The sequence below is a fragment of the Dendrobates tinctorius genome, unplaced genomic scaffold, assembly GCF_039654945.1.
Source record: "Dendrobates tinctorius isolate UK_male_01 unplaced genomic scaffold, ASM3965494v1 ptg000003l, whole genome shotgun sequence".
Lineage (NCBI taxonomy): Eukaryota > Metazoa > Chordata > Amphibia > Anura > Dendrobatidae > Dendrobates > Dendrobates tinctorius.
Genome location: NW_027361671.1, coordinates 100,733,295 through 100,748,979, shown reverse-complemented (window position 1 = coordinate 100,748,979; position 15,685 = coordinate 100,733,295). Strand labels below are relative to the sequence as shown.

Genomic DNA, 15,685 nt, shown 5'->3' with positions numbered 1-15,685 from the left:
AGACTGTTTGAGGGTGTGCACAGGTGTCTTTTTATACTGATAACAAGTTTAAACAGGTGCCATTACTACAGGTAATGAGTGGAGGAAAGAGGAGACTCTTAAAGAAGAAGTTACAGGTCTGTGAGAGCCAGAAATCTTGATTGTTTGTTTCTGACCAAATACTTATTTTCCACCATAATATGCAAATAAAATGAAAAAAAAACAGACAATGTGATTCTCTGGATTTTTTTTTCTCAGTTTGTCTCCCATAGTTGAGGTCTACCTATGATGTAAATTACAGACGCCTCTCATCTTTTTAAGTGGTGGAACTTGCACTATTGCTGACTGACTAAATACTTTTTAGCCCCACTGTAGATGTTAGAACAAAACATATCTTACAACATTATATACAGGAACAGAACCAAGCTTACCACATATATACAGAAACAGAATCATGCTTACTACATAAATAAAAGGAACAGTATTGTGCTTACTACTGCAAAATTCTCTTCAAATTTAGTAAATTTTTCACAATTTTTGTTTTCTTTATCTTAGGGTTTTGAAAGTCAAAATTACTTAATTAATTCACATCAATGCATTGAAGATATACAATGCCAACAAAAATATAACTTTCAAAGAAAAGAACTTGGAGAGTGAGCTAATGAAACCAGCATCAACATGTTGCAAGCTGAACGAGCGGGCACCGACATGCTCGGGCTTGTTTCAATTGTTTTATCTTGGTTCTCGCCTGTTCACACTTTTTAATCTCAGTTCGTGTTAGCTCGTCATATTCAACCGTGTTTCCCAAAATTAGCATTATGGCTCAGCGGAAGTGTATTAATTCGCCTGACAGTTTCTGTTACATTTGTGGTGAATATACAGTGTTGAAGCAACAGCTGAATATTACAGACTTTGTGAAAAAAGTCCGCATATTTCGGACTAAAGCTTGGAGATCAAGATAAAGCTTGGGCGCCTCATAAAGTGTGCAAACAGTGTGTTGAGGACCTCCGAAATTGATTCAAGGGTAAGAAAAAATCTTTCCGTTATGGGATTCCTATGGTTTGGCTAGAGCAAAAGAACCATAGTGACGATTGTTACTTTTGTTCATGCGATGTGAAAGGGTTTAATTCAAAATGGAAGCATTCCATTTCATACCCCAATATTCACTCAGCAATTCGTCCCATCCCCCATGGCACAGATACACCAGTACCCAAGGCCCCTGCTACCTTGGAAGAGATAACTAGGTCCGATAAAGGTGGAGTCATACCTGAACCAGATGATGAATCAAGTTCTGACTTTGAAGATGATACAAGACCAAAATTGTGTTCCCAGGAGGAGATGAATGATTTGGTAAGAGACTTGAATTTTCCCAAAGATGCCGCTGAGTTACTTGGATCAAGGCTCAAAAGCAAGAATTTATTGTTGTCAGGAGTGTCTTTTTCATGGTTCAGACATCGTGAAGACGAGTTCGTTCCTTACTTTGCCCAGGAAGATAAGTTGGTTTATTGCATCGATGTCGAAGGTTTGATGGGTCAATTCAAAATCCAATATGATTCAGCGCAATGGCATCTTTTTATAGATTCTTCAAAAAGAAGTCTCAAAGCAGTTTTACTCCACAACGGCGGTTTTTATGCTTCCATCCCTGTAGGTCATTCCGTACACCTCAAGGAAACCTATGAGAACTTGTAATTGGTTCTTCATAAACTTAAATCTGAAGACCACGGTTGGCAAGCGTGCGGGGATTTGAAAGTCTTGTGCATGCTGCTTGGGCAACAAGCTGGGTATACCAAATACCCTTGTTTTCTGTGTCTATGGGACAGTCGAGACCGACAAAATCACTGGACCAAGAAGAATTGGTGAAAAAAATGTCCTCCGAGAAACACTGGTTCCTCCCCATAAAGTTCTTCTACCACCTCTCCACATCAAATTGGGATTGATGAAGCAATTCGTAAAATCACTTCCAAAAGATGAAGAATGCTTCAAATACTTGGTCACCAAGTTTCCAGGCCTCTCGGAGGCAAAATTGAAGGAAGGTGTGTTCGTCGGACCAGACATTAGAAGGCTTATAGCTGATCAAGAGTTTATCAATACAATGACGCATCCTCAAAAAGAAGGGTGGATTGCATTTAAAGAGGTCATAGAGAAATTTTTAGGCAATAACAAAGACCCTGACTACAAAAAAATCGTCGGACGAATGCTGAAAGCATTTCAAGCTTTAGGTTGCCTGATGAGTTTGAAAGTGCATTTCCTCCATTCCCACCTTGACAACTTTCCTGAAAATTTGGGAGCTGTGAGTGAAGAGCAAGGTGAACGATTCCACCAGGACATTAAAGAGATGGAAAGAAGATACCAGGGAAGATGGAGCATTACAATGATGGAAGACTACTGTTGGACGCTTCAGAGAGACATTACAGATGCTACTCACAAGCGTAAATGTACCAAGAGAAGCCTCACAGGGAAGAAAAATAGATTTTAGTGTGTGTAAGTGAGCTCATTGCAGTTAGAAAAATGATTTTCATAAAACATTTGTAATAAAAAATTAATTTTATGAGTCTATTTTCATTTATTTTGAGGTATTGTCTTATTTAACATAGTTACTTAAATTGTCAGAAAACGTGATGCCCTATGACAAAACGGAGGTCATTTTCAGATTCAGCGCACTCAAAAACATAAAGATTACGTGGAATAACCAAAACAGCTCTTGAAACTTTTTTTTGCAGACCTGTGTTTTCAAAGAGGCCAAATTGTTGATGCTCGTATGGCAGGCGCTAGTGTAACAGAAAGAGCCCGAATGCTTGGCGTGTCAAGAGGTACTGTCTCCAAAGTAATGACTGCATTTGAAAGAGAAGGAAAAACGTCCGCAGCAAAGCACAGGTCCGGCCGAAGTTGACTGAGAGAGACCGTCGGACTCTAAAGCGAATTGTGAGAGAGGATCGCAAGTCCGAAAATCACTGCTGAGCTCAATGGACACCTACAGAACCCAGTTTCCACGAAAAATGTTTGCCGGGAGCTGCACAAATCTGGATTCCACGGAAGAGCTGCAATTCGAAAACCGCTGCTCTCAATGACAAATGTTTCCAAACGTTTAGAGTGGTGTAGAAACCTCCAGAATAGGTCCCTCGAGCAGTGGAAACATGTGATATTCTCAGACGAATCATTGTTTACCCTATTTCCGACCTCCGGCTGAGTGTACGTTTGGAGACAGCCGAAAGAAGCATTCCATCTAGACTGCCTTCTCCCAACCGTAAAACATGGCAGAGATTCTGTGATGATCTGGGGTGCTATTTCGTGGAGATCCGTCGGGCCAATGATATCCGTTCATGGAAGAATTAACAGCCGCAATTATTTAGGCATTTTGGGCGACCAAGTGCATCCTATGGTTCATGCACTGTTCCCGGAGGGGAACGCCATCTTTCAGGATGATGATGCACCAAATCATACAGCTAGAATCGTTAAAGCATGGCACGAGGAACATTGTAATGAAGTTGAGTATCTCATCTGGCCCCCACAATCCCCAGACCTCAACATTATTGAGCATTTATGTCCGATTTTAGAGATTCAAGTTAGACGTCGATTTCCGCCGCCATCGTCGCTCAAAGAACTGGAGGGTGTTTTAACTGAAGAATGGGCTACAATTCCTTTGGAAACAATTCACACCTTGTATGAATCCATACCTCGGATAATTGAGGCTGTAATCGCCACAAAAGGTGGACCTACACCATATTAAACTAACTTTTGTTGATGTTTCCAGGTGTTTCCATTATTTTGTCCAACCCCTGTATATACAGTTGTGGCCAAAAGTATTGACACCCCTGCAATTCTGTCTGATAATACTCAGTTTCTTCCTGAAAATGATTGCAAACACAAATTCTTTGGTATTATTATCTTCACTTAATTTGCCTTAAATGAAAAAACACAAAAGAAAATGAAGCAAAAAGCAAAACATTGATCATTTCACACAAAACTCCAAAAATGGGCCAGACAAAAGTACTGGCACCCTCAGCCTAATACTTGGTTGCACAACCTTTAGCAAAAATAACTGCGACCAACCGCTTCCGGTAACCATCAATGAGTTTCTTACAATGCTCTGCTGGAATTTTAGACCATTCTTCTTTGGCAAACTGCTCCAGGTCCCTGATATTTGAAGGGTGCCTTCTCCAAACTGCCATTTTTAGATCTCTCCACAGGTGTTCTATGGGATTCAGGTCTGGTCTAATTGCTGGCCACCTTAGAAGCCTCCAGTGCTTTCTCTCAAACCATTTTCTAGTGCTTTTTGAAGTGTGTTTTGGGTCATTGTCCTGCTGGAAGACCCATGACCTCTGAGGGAGACCCAGTTTTCTCACACTGGGCCCTACATTATGCTGCAAAATTTGTTGGTAGTCTTCAGACTTCATAATGCCATGCACACGGTCAAGCAGTCCAGTGCCAGAGGCAGCAAAGCAACCCCAAAACATCAGGGAACCTCCGCCATGTTTGACTGTAGGGACCGTGTTCTTTTCTTTGAATGTCTCTTTTTTTCTCCTGTAAACTCTATGTTGATGCCTTTGCCCAAAAAGCTCTACTTTTGTCTCATCTGACCAGAGAACATTCTTCCAAAACATTTTAGGCTTTTTCAGGTAAGTTTTGGCAAACTCCAGCCTGGCTTTTTTATGTCTCGGGGTAAGAAGTGGGGTCTTCCTGGGTCTCCTACCATACAGTCCCTTTTCATTCAGACGCCGACGGATAGTACGGGTTGATACTGTTGTACCCTCGGACTGCAGGGCAGCTTGAACTTGTTTGGATGTTAGTCGAGGTTCTTTATCCAACATCCGCACAATCTTGCGTTGAAATCTCTTGTCAATTTTTCTTTTCCGTCCACATCTAGGGAGGTTAGCCACAGTGCCATGGGCTTTAAACTTCTTGATGACACTGTGCACGGTAGACACAGGAACATTCAGGTCTTTGGAGATGGACTTGTAGCCTTGAGATTGCTCATGCTTCCTCACAATTTGGTTTCTCAAGTCCTCAGACAGTTCTTTGGTGTTCTTTCTTTTCTCCATGCTCAATGTGGTACACACAAGGACACAGGACAGAGGTTGAGTCAACTTTAATCCATGTCAACTGGCTACAAGTGTGATTTAATTATTGCCAACACCTGTTAGGTGCCACAGGGAAGTTACAGGTGCTGTTAATTACACAAATTAGAGAAGCATCACATGATTTTTCGAACAGTGCCAATACTTTTGTCCACCCTCTTTTTTATGTTTGGTGTGGAATTATATCCAATTTGGCTTTAGGACAATTCTTTTTGTGTTTTTCATTTAAGACAAATTAAATGAAGATAATAATACCAAATAATTTGTGTTTGCAATCATTTTCAGGAAGAAACTGAGTATTATCTGACAGAATTGCAGGGGTGTCAATACTTTTGGCCACAACTGTATAGCTGAGTGTATAGCCCCGCCAACTCCACATAGCCACATTCACTATAATATCCCACATCATCCCGTCAGCCAGAGCTACCGGACTACTACCCCTGATATCCCAAGACATCCCATCAGCCAGAGCCACCGGACAACTACCACTAATATCCCACATCATCCCGTCACAGCCGCCGGACTTCTAACCCTAATATCCCACATCATCTTGTTTGCCAGAGCCACCGGACTACTACCTCTAATATCCCACATCATCCCGTCAGCCAGAGCCACCGGATTACTACCCCTAATATCCTACATCATCTCATCAGCCACAGCCACCGGACTACTACCCTTAATATCCCATATCATCCCGTCAGCCAGAGCCACCGGACTACTCCCCCTAATATCCCACATCACCCCGTCAACCTGGGGTCAGAACCAGAGCTCTGTGTGGAACGGTGCTAACTTCCATACTGGGGATCCCTTTAAGAGGGGCCTTGGGTAAGAACCAGAGCGCTGAGTGGATTTGCCCTGACTTCCATATGAATGATGCTTTTAATAGAAGCCTGGGGTGAGAATCAGAGTGCTGAGGGATTTACCCTAACTTCCATACCGGAGATCCCTTTAAGAGGCCTGAAGTCACTGCCAAAGCACAGAGTGGATTTGCCCTCACTTCCATATCGGGGATCCGTTTAAGAGGGGCCTTGGGTCAGAACCAGAGCGCTGAGTGGATTTGCCCTATCTTCCATACCGGGGATCCCTTAAGAGAGCCTAGGATCAGAACCAGAGTGCTGAGTGGATTTGCCCTGACTTGCATACCAATGATCCTTTTAATAGAACCCTGGGGTCAGAATCAGAGCGCTGAGGGATTTGCCCTAACTGTCATACAGGAGATCCCTTTAAGAGAGCCTGGGGTCAGTACCAGAGCGTTTGAAGGCAATTGCCCTGACTTCCATACCGGGGATCCCTTTAAGAGAGGCCTGGGGTCATTACCAATGCGCAGAGTGGATTTGCCCTAACTTCCATACCAATGATCCCTTTAAGAGACCCTGGGGTCAGACCACAGAGCTGAGTGGAATTGTGCTAACTTCCATACCGGGGATCCCTTTAAGAGAGGCCTGGGGTCAAAACCAAAGCGCTTAGTGAAATTTCCCTAACTTCCATACCAATGATCCCTTTAAGAGAGGCCTGGGGTCAAAACCAAAGTGCTGGATGGATTTGCTCTGACTTCCATACCAATGATCCCTTTAAGAGGGAAGATGTGCCTATGGGATGGAGGATGTGTGATGGGCATATGGGCATGGGAGGGGGGATTCATTTCTGCCGTGCTCTCTGCTCCTTTCTGGGGGGCAGACAATGGTTGGGAGCTTATGTTCCCAGGGATCCTAGATTTCTCCCACCATGTCAGTGTCTGCTGACGTGTTGTCAAGTGGGAAAACTTGCTCATAGCAACCCGTCTCAGCTCAGCTTCTTTTAACCAGCTCTGGTGAAATGAGAGCTGCTTAGTGACTGATTGCAAGGAAAACTGTTGCTCATAGCAACCAATCACAGCTCAGCTTCTTTTCAACAGCTCTGGTGAAATGAAAGATGCTTCGTGATTGGTTGGTGACATACACACACATTCAGTTTTATATATAGAGATAAGTGAACCTGACAGCTGATACATGTTGCCCCATCCATAGGCCACATGTATCAGACACTGCCTGTATGATCTCAGCCAGGTATGTTTGACTCTGAAACGCTGAAGTGTTTTAGAGGAAAACATACTTTAAAAGCTGCCCACTGCCAGGCATTCTTATCAGCTGTTTTGTTCAATTTAATTAATAAAACAGCATGTAGTGTTGACAAAAACTGTGAACATTAGACAAATGTTTCACAGTGAGGCTCTTTTATACATCACCTTTTTTTAATAAACTTTTGGAAACTTTATTTGTAACCCAAAAAATATATTAAAACGTTGTGTCAAAATGCTGCTGTTTTCACACTCTCTACAATCATTACATGACTGCTCCATTCCATATGCAGAATAGAGATAGCAGGACTTAGTATCCACCAATATAGATCCAATTAAGCAAATGGATAAAATGTAACTTTTATTCAAAAAGACTAAAAAATCATTTGCACATTGCAGGCTCGCAGTCATGACAAGCGGATATGGAGTGTCGGAGTTCCTCTAAACCGGGTGAGATCAGACAATATAAAGCCGTGATGGCATGAAAGTATACGTCATGATTAATGTATATGAAAAATTGGTCATTTGGAACGCTCACTGAATTAGTGGGGCGGCAGGGTTCTGTTTTTTGACTGTATATAGATCGATCTCACCATTTTGCCTAGCCTATTTGCTGCTGGTTTTGTTAAAGGTTTCAATGGATGGTAGTTGCCAGATGCACAATTGTTACACTTAGTGCACAATCGTGTGTTAGTTGTGAATGACCATTTACTCAGTGCAATATAAGGAATTTCCCCCTATGAGGGGTAAAAGGATGCACTAGCATTTTATTGAGACCCAAAAAAAGGGGTTATTGTGCTTATATACCAATTCTTGTGATTACAACTTGGTTATGTTGACAATAATTACACCTTGCTCTAATGGGAGTTAAATGAGTAAGGTACCTAAGTGATGTATATTGCAACTGATCACATTACGCAATACCGCTTTGTAAAGGAGGCCTTTTTTACCCATTACTGAACAGGTGTTTCAGCTGTGGGTATTTTTTACTTGTGTCTACGTTTATTGTGTTTTTGGTTTATTCTGTCACAAGGGTGATGTTTGTCTGTGTTTAATTTTTTAGTCTTTTTGAATAAAAGTTACATTTTATCCATTTGCTTAATTCCATTCTATATGCAGTTTGCATACTTGCAATCACATGCAAACTTCTTTCTCTTCTTTTCACAATTGAGACCATTGAGCAAAAAAGAATGAAATGCGGTTGGAGCATAATATTAAATAACAACACAAATGCTCACAGAAGGTGAAATCAACAGTATATTACACACTATTAGGATTTCTCATGTTAAAGTCATTATTAATAATAATAATAATAATAATAATTTTAGTTCTATAGCACCAACCTATTCCGCAGCACTTTACATTATAGAAAGGACTTGTACAGACAATAGACATTACAGCATACGAATAAACACATACTGTAGATCAAAACAGATACTAAGAGGAATGAGGGCCCTGCTCGCAAGCTTACAATCTATGCATGCACCAGTTAACATAAGAGAACAAGAAGTCAAAATAAACATATTATGTCTATAGTAAATAGTGAAGCAATTGCTTCAGTGCAAAGACAGAGGCATAATGCCGGTCAAGAAGGGATAAAAGATGGAGAAGCTCCCACTAATGAAGTATACAAACCAAGAAAAAGATTGGAGCAAAAAATAAACCATCAAATAATACAATCTTTATTAATCCACATGAAAAAATTACATGCCAACAATATGGGCCTATGGAGGAGAAAAGACAAAGAATACTGTGGATAATTGCAGGAGTGAGAGTCCTGGAGTGGCAGCTATGGTGTCAGCAAGGAGTTCTTGCATGGCTTGGTAGAGTGGCAGCTATGGTGTAGAGCTGCACTCATGATGCTGGACTCCGTTGCTGGAAAGCTGGACTCAAGATGCTGGACTCTTTTGCTGGAAAGCTGGACTCATATGCTGGACTCTGTTTCTGGACTGCTGCACGCAGGTGGTGGACTCTGTTTGCTCCAAGGCTGCACTATGGTTTTGGATCCGGTCGGAGGAAAAGATGCACGCAGGTGGTGGGCTCTGTTGCTGGGAGCGTAAGCAACAGAGCAAAGCTAAGTGGTGTTTCCCTGTTTTGTCTCTTTTCCTTATGTGTGCTTTAGTGCAGTGGTGGAATTAGTTTCCGCACCGGCCATTACACTAGAAAGGGGTAGGTGGAGGGCGAGCTAGGATTGAAAGGTATCCTGAGCGGCGCCCGGTGCGGAACCGGCCTAGGGAACGTTAGGAGTGTAGAGACACTGACTCAGGGGAGTGCAGGAGATCTCCACGTCCCCGTTCCCTATCGCAGGGCCACCATTGTTATTGTTACCCAGGTTTTCCCTTTTATTGCTTAAATTTGCCTTACTGGAGGCGGGGTTTCCAGACATACGTGTATTTCCGAAATTCGCCTGTTGGAGGTGACGTATCCAGCTGCACGCTTTATTATTTAAATTCGCCCAACTGGAGGCGGTGTATCCAGGGTCACGCATGTCATCTAAATCCGCCTTGCTGGAGGCACTGTGTCCAGCCACGCGTGACCATGACAATATGATTCCTTAGTTGTTAATTTGTTCTATGTAACTACTTTATATTGATCTAAACTCAGACATTAAACAGGCTTCAGTGTACATTGATGCTAATTATTGACTAATGGTTGTTACTGTTAGTATTTTCATTTTGCTTAAAAAATGGAAAATAAAGTCTTTTTTTTTAAAAAAAGGTGAGTTTACAAATCATAGCTTCACTGTGGGACTATAGTAAGATGAATATACAAACCAACAGTACTATGCGTTGTGTATACGTTGGGCTAGTTCTGCCTCTATACATCAGAAAAGAAGCCCATACACAGTGCAACTCTTATACAGCCCGGACTGCTCCTCTGTGGCACAGTGGTCTCATTGAAAGGTACAGAAGGTACAGAGTCCACTGCTACTCCACCAGTTTTTATTCCCCATTCACATCCTCTTCAAATATAGTCACAGAATAATGATTGAGTTATTAATTTGTAGTGTATTCATTATTTACAAGTACTTTGTGCTGAAAAGTCAATGATTAGCTTCACAGAACATCAAATGCAAAACTGCATACAAATCTGTTGCTGTTTATCTCTTATTTTTGTCCAGGGTAAATACTCAGCATTGAAAAATGCTGGATGGTGGTGCAGCTTTTCATTGACTGGTTTCATCACATCAGCTCTGCTAACAGATGCGCCTTTTCTGAGGCTGCTGGATGGCAGATGTTTTTAGCCGGGGGGACCAATAACCATGGTCCCTTTCTAGGCTATTAATATCTGCCCTCTGTCACTGGCTTTCCCTCTCAGGCGGAGAAAATTACGCAGGAGCCCACTCAATTTTTTTCCGTGATTATATTCCTTCTTTTAACACCTACAGATCCAAAATTTTACACAAACACACTAATAAAATTAGTAGTCACTGACATATATAAATCTCCCTGATATGCAATGGTTTACTATATGTAAAACATGTCTCCTATCCTGTCGGCTTCTACACTTATGTTACAAAAGACGACAAATGAATTAACGGCTATTCTGCTATCTCTCTCTCAAATATATATATATATGTGTGTGACATATATATATACTGTATATACACACCTATACTATGTGTATATATCTTGTCTATCTACTCTATTCGAACCTATTCTGTTCTTTACTGTACGCTGCATCTGCCGGCTTTTACTCTATCTGTCTATCTATCTATCTATCTATCTATCTATCTATCTATCTATCTATCTATCTATCTGTGTATGCTTTGAAGATCATTTTGTTTTAAAACGATGTGTACAGCTGTGTTTTATAATGCTATTTTAACATGAGATTTAACATAGAGAGAACTGCTGTATGTAAAAGCTCATGTTAAAATCGCATTGCATACAGATTGCAAACGCATGTCATACGCAACACATTAACACATCAACACATCAACACATTAACCTAACCTATCCCTGTGTGGCAGAGCCAAAAATTTTACCATAACCAGGTTCCCAGCATCATGTTCCCACATGCTTTATGCATCCATTAGCCCTCTGTGTCTGTACTGTTACACACTTAACATTATGGCTGGTCCATACAATCAGGGCAACTGTTACCACCCACCTTTCGTGTCTACCTCTTTCCTCATAGACTGTAAGCTTGCGAGCAGGGCCCTCACTCCTCTTGGTATTTGTTATAATCTACTGTATGTGATTATTGTTATGCTGTAATGTCTATTGTCTGTACAAATCCCCTCTGAAATGTAAAGTGCTGCGGAATATGTCGGCGCTATAAAAATAAAATGTATTATTATTATTATTATTATACGCATGTCATATGGATGTTCCGTGGAAAAATCGCACAGAAATTGCATTACACTTGCACAGCACTCATCCGTTTTTTCGGTCCTGAAATCAGACCGTTATTTTTCTTGCAAATGGGTATGAGCCCTAATGTAAGGAATCCCTTTTTCTACATCCGTACCATGTTTTAAATGTATCCAGATTTCCTACAAACAAGGGTATGTTACTGTATGTAAAGCTTACGAGCAGGGCCCTCATTCCTCTTGGTATCTGTTTTGATCTATGTGATTATTGTTATGCTGTATTGTCTATTGTCTGTACAAGTCCCCTCTAAAATGTAAAGTGCTGCGGAATATGTCATCGCTATAGAAATAAAATTATTATTACTATATAATAAGCTGTTTTATATTGATTCGTTTGTGTTTTGTTTTACAATGGAGGGGACTATATTTGTCTTCTGACTGCACAATTTGACACTTTAGGCTATGTTCACACATTGTTTTTTCAACTGCTTTTTTCTGCAACCAAAATCTGATCTCTTGGCAGTAAAGAAATCTGCAGTCGAAACACAAGTTTTGCAGCCTTTTTTGCTGCTTTTCTTTGTGCATTTTTGCTGTCTTTTATGCTGTATTTTTCAAGATTCCAAAATTAGGCTTTTTTTTCCACCTGGCAGGTGTGAATAATACAAGGTGTTAGGCCACCAATGCAAGACACATGTGATACAAACAAACATTTTATGAAAAAAGGGCAATTTGATCAAATTACTTTGGGGGAAAAATGTCTGAAAAAATAGTGACTATTCCGAACAAAATAGCTGGATTCATGTATGAAGCACAATCGTGAACTAAGGTTACATGAGTTCATGAAAAAATACATAATTGCAACAGTAAAAAAGTGGGAGAAGTTGAATTGGTAGGGTATTGTTTACTTAACACAGTGTTCAGGCATTGTTTACTTTCACACATATCACTAATTTAATTAAGCTGTACTAATACTAACATCCATGCTCATGTGAGCACATTATGATTTAAACTTGGGAAAGTCATAAAAATAAATAAATGGGTTTCACATCCTGCTGCACCTGCATTTTTTTAACCAAAAATGCTGCAAAAAATGATATCAGCACTTTTGCTACTTTTCTGCACTTACTCATTACTTTCTGTGGTTCAAAAAACACTACAAAGAAGCTGAAAAAATTCACATTCTGCAGTTTAAAAAAACAGCAGTTTTCCAATTAAGTCAGGAAAAGAATAACAAGTGTGTGCATGAGATTTCTGAAATCTCATAACTTTTGCTGGTACTGTAAAAAGCAGCTTTTAATTTGCATTAAAGAAAAATGCACGCAGCAAAAACACAATGTGTGACCATAGCCTTAAAATTCTTGTCCAAGGCATTTATAAGATTTCACAATAACTTTATTCATTCTCATTTGGACTATTGTAACTCTCTACTAATCGGTCTCCCTCTTATCAAACTTTCCCCTCTCCAATCTGTCTTGAATGCTGCAGCCAGGATCATATTCCTCACCAATCGTTATACCGATGCCTCTACCTTGTGCCAGTCATTACACTGGTTACCCATCCACTCCAGAATTCAGTATAAACTTATTACACTCACCTACAAAGCTCTCCATGGCTCAGCACCACCCTATATCTCCTCCCTCATCTCAGTCTACCACCCTACCCGTGCCCTCCGTTCTGCTAATGACCTGAGGTTAACATCCTCAATAATCAGAACCTCCCACTCCCGTTTCTAAGCTGCCACTCTCATGTAACAGGCTTGCTTGTAACTGAGGACTATCACCAACCATCAGTGAGAGCACATGACACACCTTTATAGTAAGCCAGAGGAATCACACCTGCTTAATTATCATGTGCAATGACACTTACCACCACCGGGGGCAAACTAAACTGAAACTACAAAAGTGCAATGACCCTAATGGCCACCGGGGGCAAAACTAGGAAAAAGACACCACTGTGTAAAACCCCTTAATGGCCACCGGGAGCAAAACCAACCCTGAGCAAATAGCTCACAGAAAAAAAAGGTTACTTGTGTTTTTTCTCTGTCATATCCAACCTGGATCATGACACAGATCCATACACTCAGTACATACAACCTCATACACGACGCCCAATCATACCGGACCCAATGCCGATCACTCCTCCCCCCAAAATGTCATTAAGTATAACCCTATACAGACATATGATACAACTAAATTTATAAAGAGAGCTCTACTGGGAATCCTATTGGGCAGTGTCTGCTATTGCTAACCACCATCCCCAAAGCTTATCAAATTTATAAGCACATCTCCTATTCATATAGAGGATTTTATATAGTGGAATATATTTAATTGCAGCCAGTGGAGCATACTGGGAACTTCTGTGGATTTTCATGCCATTCTAATTAATTTTCTAGCACAGAAAAACAGTATTCTCAAAAAAGTGCCTGTGGTTGGACTCATCAATGAGCTCATCTATAATACCAAGCAGGCACACTTTAGGTGACAACACCCTAGGGAATTCAAAGTGTTCATAAGAAACAGAAGTGGCTCAGACCAGAATGGAAGAATTTTTGGACAGGACCAAATTGAGTGTACAAAAAGCTCACCTCTGTTTGACAATGAAAACTCAAATCATCCAGAACCATCCCAAACCTCCTCAATATTTCTGGCACCTTTAAACTGTGCTTAGAAATTTTTTCTGGATAAAACAGGTCTCTTGCATTCACGGCTGAGAAATAAAATGTATCCATGACCCATTTCACATAAGGCTTGACAACAGATGACTGGAGAAGAAAATATGCTTGTGTGATTGGTATAGGTAAAACAGAGGTCCACAAGATGCCATTCCAATTTTGAAAAACATAGGGAAATTGGCGGTTTTCCAAACTGTGCACGCACCATGTGACGAAGCTGAATGTATAGGAACTTACCAGTATCACGAACCCCATATCTAGCTTGGAAATCCTCAAAAGATAAGCAAATCAGAAATATCTGAGAAAATATGAAAGGCGAATTTGACACTGTACCTTGCCTAGAAGACCACATAAGGCAGAGAAAATAAATGTGGAAGGTGAGGATTAAACCAAAGCAGGCCTGTAGACGAAACCACTGGCATTTCCAAGCCCCTCAATATATTCTGTGCTAGTGCCCAAACTCTAGCTACCATCTTAAGAGTGATTGGAGTTGATGAGACTGATTTATATGTATAGAATAGGTTAGTTAACCCTTCATAAGAAGCCATCAAACCTCCTGCTAGTCCAATGGAAGCATTGCTCATGTCAATATCTATCCTTCATTAATCGTACACTAACTGAGTGGCCATACTTCAATAAGCGTACACTAACAGAGTGGCCGGGAAGTAAAAGAATAAACTAGGAGCCGATAGGCAACTCACCTCCTTTCTGAGATTGAATCTCCTTTTTTGCTTGCTCCAGAATATTTTTGATGGCATCATCTGATCCTGTTTCTGGCGTTCGGATTCTAGGTGTAATACTTCCTAAATGGAGATAAAGAAAGGTCAGTACAAATTTAAGGTCCTTTGACATTAGGATTGACTGAACTTTATGGACACTATTTTGGATACTGATGGGTGTACATCATGTCCTTTTCCAATCAGTCCTGAGGAAAGAGAAATGGTTACTTTATGTAATAATGTTGAGTGTAGGGCGCATTTATGTAAATTAGAAAACACAGTATTTTGGAGACCTTTTAGGTATATATATATATATATATATATATATATATATATATATATATATATATACTGTATATATATATACACTCTACTAAAACTGCCCTCACTAAAGTCTCTAATGATCTACTAACAGCTAAATCAAATGGTCATTACTCCATGCTAATTCTCTTGGATCTTTCTGCAGCATTCGACACTGTGGATCATCAGCTCCTCCTCACTACGTATGCTCCGTTCCATCGGCCTCAAGGACACCGTTCTCTCCTGGTTCTCCTCCTAGCTCTCTGACCGCTCATTTACTGTATCTTTTTCCGGTTCCTCCTCTTCTCACCTTCCCCTTACTGTTGGGGTTCCTCAAGGATCGGTTCTAGGCCCCCTCCTCTTCTCCTTGTACACTGCCCCTATTGGTCAAACAATCAATAGAATTGGTTTCCAGTACCATCTCTATGCTGATGACACCGAATTATATGCTTCTTCTCCTGACATCACGCCAGCCTTTCTAGAAAACACCGGCGACTGTATAAACGCTGTGTCTAACATCATGTCCTCACTATATCTGAAACTGAACCTTTCAAAGACTGAACTCCTTGT

General features: G+C 40.7%; 1 protein-coding gene across 1 annotated transcript in view; it reads right to left on the bottom strand.

The window, feature by feature from the left end:
- Positions 1-15,685, bottom strand: part of CUX2 (cut like homeobox 2) — a 642,019-nt gene that overhangs the window by 34,479 nt on the left and 591,855 nt on the right. The window contains exon 16 of the mRNA XM_073564137.1: positions 14,798-14,899. Coding sequence (XP_073420238.1) covers positions 14,798-14,899 — 102 coding nt within the window. The remainder of the gene's footprint in view (positions 1-14,797; positions 14,900-15,685) is intronic.